We start from the raw sequence: 6,000 nt of genomic DNA, 5'->3' as shown, positions 1-6,000 counted from the left end.
GATTTACCTTTTTCTTGAGGAACCTTACTCATACTTCTTGTTGTTGGAGATTTAGCAGTAGGGGAGGTTCCTGTTGGTGAATCATCGGTAGACTTCCTTCTTCTTTTCACTGGTGTACGAGATTTAGCAGTAGGGGAAGTTTCTGTTGCTGAATCATCGACAGATTTGCTTCTTCTTTTCAATAGTGTAGGAGATTTAGCAGTAGGGGAGGTTCATGTTGGTGAATCATCGGTAGACTTCCTTCTTCTTTTCACTGGTGTACGAGATTTAGCAGTAGGGGAGGTTTCTGTTGCTGAATCATCGACAAATTTTCTTCTTCTTTTCAATAGTGTAGGAGATTTAGAAGCAGGGGACGCTTCTGTTGGTGAATCATCGTCAAATTTCTTTCTTCTTTTCACTGGTGATGGAGATACTTCAGTAATTTCTTCTGTAATCGTCCTCTTAATTTTTCTACTTGTACCCATTTCTTCTTCAATTGAATTTAATGAAAATTAGGTCAAATACTGAAAGAAGAAGCAGTTTCTGTTTCTGATAATGGTGATTTTTCGATCTTTTTCTGATAATGGTGATTAATTGAGTTAGGTTGCAGAAGAGAGACGGGAGCAGTTTTCTGATCGTGAAGAAAGACGAAGCAGTTTGCGTTTTTCAATTGAGAGTTAGGTTGCAGAAGAGATAGAGAATGCAACTGGAAAAAAAATGAAAAGAAAACGGACGGAAACTGTACACATCACGTGGTCCAGGGCATATAGGTAAAATAACATGTTTTTAAACTTTATTAGACTAGCCATAAATTGTTATATCCCGCTGGACCAGCCAGTAATCCGGGTCGGGTTTGCAGGACTAAATAGTAAAGATCTCATGGGAAAATTAAAAGTTTGCCATGCCCCGTGGGAAACGGTCCAAGAAACCCAAACCCGAACCGACTACCGCACTAATTTCGCCAGATATTTCACCTAGTTTTCTTACAGAGAATAAAAACCCATTTTCTCTCTCTATACCCGAAGAAAAATGAACTTGAAAAATGTTGAAAATTTGAAAATAAATTTTCAAAAACATCAAATTCATTGCCTCACTAATGTATCATACTAAAAGCAACAATCTTTTTCTCTGATCATCATTAAAAACATTTGATCTTCCCTTGGGGTTATGATAAAAATTTGATCTCTGGGGTTGTGATTTTTTGGGGGATTTGATAATATGTCTACGATTGAGATAAGTAGTATACTTGAGAACTCAAAGGAACTTGATCGATTAAGAAAAGAACAAGAAGATGTTCTTCTTGAAATCAATAAGATTCATAAAAAGCTTCAATCCAGTAAGTATGAAATTTGAATTTGAGTGGTTTTAAGTTGAGTTTGGATGATTATATGATCTTCATTTTGTTAACCTAGAAAATTTTAATTTTTGATGTAGAAGTTATTAATTTTGTACTTTTATTTAGATGTTTGCTTAAGTGGGTTTCGATAAAGTTCAGCCGGATTTCATTGGGTTAGTTATTATTATTTAGTAATGTAGGAAGTTGAGAGTTTAACTGAGAAAATTTGGATGATGAATTTTGATTAGGTTATGATGAGATCAATGATTGTCAATGATGCATTGAAGCTAATTATATATTGCTGTGTTATCTTTGATTCGGATTTGCGGAGTTTAATTTCGCAATAAATGTCTAAAACAATCTCAGTATTGGATGAGAAAAATTTAATGCGTCGTGTTCTTAACATTGTATTCCTGTTTGTGGGTGAAAATCTAAATGTACTTTGTTTCAAACTACATTGATCAGTTCAGGTGCTGCCATGCAGTAGTGAAAGCTTGTGTATAGAACAAATGTTCTGTTCTGGAAAAGAAATCGCTACTGATGAGTGTTATAGTGTAACGTGCGTATAAAAGAGAGGGAATTTGAAGGAATAGTACAGAATTGTAAATTATCTGAATGAGTATGTCGCTTAAAGTTACACGGGGAGAGTTTCTAATCATGACAATTTTTATATGAATTAGGATGATCATTTTACTCCCCGGCGATAAAAAGCATGTTTTCCCGTGTTTGTACGTGTTACAAGCAATTGGAGAAAGATGGTTACTTGGTTCTGTCAAGCTCTGCCAACTCGATAGGATATAAGTTCTTATGTTCTATTATTGATGCTAATAGGTTTATTCCAAATTAGTGTTTGCATGTTCATAATAGTATATATAATTAGTGTGCCACATCTACTTTGATGATCTGCAGTTCATGTTTCCATTAACGTAGTTCTTATATTGCCTCACTAGGATCATTATTGATTTCTACTAATGGATCCTATTTTTTATTTTGTTGTTCTCTTTCGTGTAACCCTGCCATTCTTTTTGATATCTGATGATCTTATAATATTTTTTACCATGTTTTCTGAACTAATTAAATTTTGTTTGTTATTGTTAATACAGCCCCCGAGATGGTCGAGAAGTCGGGTGATAATGTGTTATTGAAGCTCCGGGCATTGTATGTCCAAGCCAAGGAGCTTTCAGAAAATGAAGTCAGGTGCGTATGAAACTTCAGTTTGAGTTTGTTATTAAGTAATTTTGAAGGATGTAAATGATGCCAAATCAGTCGTTGATTTGGTAATGGAGTCAACAAAGAGGTTGTAGACCAGCTCAGCATCAGAGATTCAAAACCTACTTTCACCTTCTGCAGTGGCGTTAGTTTTCTTGAACGTTTGTCAGCATATGCCAGTACCTGAAGCAGACAAGACCTACTGCAACGTTAACTTCTGTTCCACATCTACTTATTAATATATTGCTCCTCTTCGTCTTATTTAAAGCGGCCTAGATCATTCGGATTGTACCAAAATTAGTGTCTTAAGCCCTATGATGATCCCTATTGGTTGTTTCAGAATTCTTTTGTTGACTTATAGGCAGATAACTGTCAATGCCTAATCATGAAATTGTATTTCATGTTGCAGTGTCTCGAATGCACTTATAAATCAACTGGATACCTTATTACAATCAGGACTTTCTGCAGCGCAGAGGAAAAAGATAGGTGTGACCTCTTAAGCTGTTAATACAAGCTTTTACGGAGTCTGCTTCGTTGTGCTTAATCTGTTTAAAAACTTCCAAACATCTGCTTTGCGCTTTCATACTTGTTATTTCAGAATTAATGGTTGATGGAATCCGAGAGATAATTTCAAACTAAATAAGGAAACTCAAGTATGTCTGGCTTATGGTACATTTACAATACCTTATTACTAAGGTTTCATTTGAATGTCTTTGGGTGATTGCAGAAGTTACTGAGCAGAAAAAGAAACGAATGAAAACTGAGACGGATATATCAAAGTATCCACCTGTTGTTTCCATGCGAAACCAACTGGAGCTTGCGGCTGGTCTCAAGGGTGAACAGGTTTGTCATGTTTATTTATCCATGCATCCGTCAAATCATGTTAACTGTGTAGTTTGTTTTGCTTTTGCTTATTTGCTCCTTTCCATTTATATTTTCAGGTGGCAGCTAGAGTCACACCAGATGATGCTGAGAAGGATGAGTGGTTTGTTGTAAAAGTAACTTACTTCGATAGAGAAGCAAAAGAGTAAGATCACTTCTATCAGCTGAGGTATTACGTAGGTTATCTGGAAGAAGACTACTTATGAGGTTGATTTGGGGAAAAACTTTTAAGAAAAATGGCATTGATTGTGCAGTGTTCTTCTATTTCTATTTTGCTGAAAACGTTTTCCAGATATATGTTATGTCATAAATCTATATATTTGGAGACTTAGATTTATGAGATCAGATTGAATTTTTCATGCAGATGTCAGCTTTGGTCCAGTTTGTGTACCTTTCTAAGAAATAAGTTTAATGGCATTATCACCTTGATGACTTTATTTAGTTTTCTTGTCTTTTTGTCAAAATTAAGACCCCCTTTTCTTGCAACAACCAGTATTATAACTGAACACAATCTATAACTCCCACTGTTTGTAGCACCTTAAAGGATCTGGCCATCTATTTCAATTTAACCATTTTCCCTTCTCCGAAATCCTTATTTGATATTTGTCGGTTAACCTATACATTGCACTAGCACCATGTGTTTGCCATCTTTTTCTTAGTTCGTAAGATGATAGAGTAAAATCTTTTGCAGATTTGAAGTATTTGATGAGGAACCAGGTGATGATGAAGATGGAGGCGGCCAGAGGTAACTATTTTCCGCCCTTACTATGTACTGCTGTTTTTTAGTATATCTGCATGATTTAGATTTGGCTGGTTCGAAGGAGGAAGAAAGAGTAGGAACTCATCTATTACAGGGGGACATGCTTAGAGGGAAGGTCTTCATTTTCTGTTAATAGACTTAGGATCTGCTAGCTTTATACATAACCCTAACAAGCAACATGTATCCTTCACCTTCTCAGCAGTCATATATATTTTAACTTGAAGCATGGCTACGTGACTGCGAGTGGTTTGAATATTATAAGTCTACAATTTTTGTTAAACGGCATCACTTCATTTACAACAGTGTCCCGTAGCATTTAGAAGCAGAAGTGACCCAGTGTATTTTCACTTGTACATCGTAACAATGTATTTCACAAGTATCTATGAGATAATGTCAGATAGTGCACGAATGTGAAGGTCATACAGTATTTTCTATTTCTCATGTGTTTTTTTTTCTTTCTGTAAATGTTATACCAACAAATGAGTCGGTAGAATTGATATCTGTTTGCTATTTTCAGAACGTACAAGCTACCTATGTCACGCATTATTCCTTTCCCAAAGCGAAATGACCCTTCTAGCGCACCTGATTACCCAACTGGGAAATGTGTTTTGGCAGTCTATCCTGGAACCACTGCATTATACAAAGCAACCGTGGTTAATCCTCATCGCAAGGTTGTGTGTTAATATCTTCTGGAGTTTTTAATTAAATACTGTTGTGCTAGCATGATATATACAGCATTGTTCATATAACATGTGTGTTCTTAATAAAATAATATATTGGGGCTGACTTTTTGTTCCTTCATGTGGTGCCACTTTCAACATTCTTGCAATTTTCAGAGGAAAAGCGACGAGTAAGTTCATTTCCTCCCTGTCTTATTTTATTTCATCCAACTCTCCTGAAACCTTGTGGACTATGACCCCTGGTCTGCAATTGGAGTTGTTTCTCTAATTGTTAACTCCAAAACTGACATCTAATATCTGTTGCTTGTATGGTTGCAGTTATTTACTCGAGTTTGATGATGATGAAGAAGATGGTTCGATGCCCCAAAGAACGGTTCCCTTCCATAAGGTGGTTCCATTGCCAGAGGGACATCGCCAGTAGCTGATCCTACAAGTCATGAGAAGATAATTATGTTGTGGAAGTTGTCGTCCAGTATGACGAATATGACCTTTTCAATGCCTTATGTATGTTATTATGTTTACCAGGCATGAGTAGGTCTCTGAACTGGATTATCTTGTTGTCCTATAATGTGCCTACACCACGACCCCACACTAGATAAATATGTACCCCATCTTATCACTGTATCCATGTTGTTGCTGTTAATAAAGTACGATTCTTTATTAGAAGGGGATGATTCAGTATGAAATTTCATGTTTAAAAGAGCGTTTCAAATTCAAGATTCAATATGAAATTTCATGTTCAAAAGAGCGTTTCAAATTCAAGCATCAGCGTTTGTGCTTTGCACGAATTAGACATTCAGAATCAGATGTCTGGTCCTATCAAAATTTAACCAATTGCATACAATTACAAGCGGTGAAAACAGTGAGAAACTCTAAAGTCTAAACAAACGTTTTCGATCTATTCATGCCATGCGTGCAACAATATGGTTGCATCAGAAGTTCTGAACCTGGTACTTACAAATTTTAAGCAACACGAACAGAGTAATGATCTGAAGGATTACGGTGTGTGACAATTTCACATTTGTATATCCGGAGTTTCCAATATGACTTTCCTGGTTTCCATCACCAGCTCATTCATGATCGCATGCAAATATCAAAATTAACCCCCATAGCGGTTCAATCAAGAAATAATAGGCAAGATGACAACAATAATC

General features: G+C 36.1%; 1 protein-coding gene across 1 annotated transcript; it reads left to right on the top strand.

Moving 5' to 3' along the window:
- Window positions 1-998: 998 nt before the first annotated feature.
- LOC113299412 (SAGA-associated factor 29 homolog A-like) lies at window positions 999-5,553 on the top strand. The gene is made up of 9 exons (XM_026548434.1): window positions 999-1,315; window positions 2,419-2,512; window positions 2,934-3,010; window positions 3,252-3,367; window positions 3,466-3,551; window positions 4,098-4,151; window positions 4,684-4,837; window positions 5,003-5,016; window positions 5,165-5,553. The coding sequence occupies exons 1-9, from the start codon at window positions 1,198-1,200 to the stop codon at window positions 5,265-5,267; spliced, it is 816 nt and encodes a 271-aa protein (XP_026404219.1). The 5' UTR covers window positions 999-1,197; the 3' UTR covers window positions 5,268-5,553.
- Window positions 5,554-6,000: the final 447 nt, after the last annotated feature.

This window comes from Papaver somniferum, chromosome 7, assembly GCF_003573695.1.
Source record: "Papaver somniferum cultivar HN1 chromosome 7, ASM357369v1, whole genome shotgun sequence".
Taxonomy (NCBI): domain Eukaryota; kingdom Viridiplantae; phylum Streptophyta; class Magnoliopsida; order Ranunculales; family Papaveraceae; genus Papaver; species Papaver somniferum.
The sequence above is the reverse complement of the archived record's forward strand: the minus strand, read 5'-3'. Positions and strand labels throughout refer to the sequence as shown.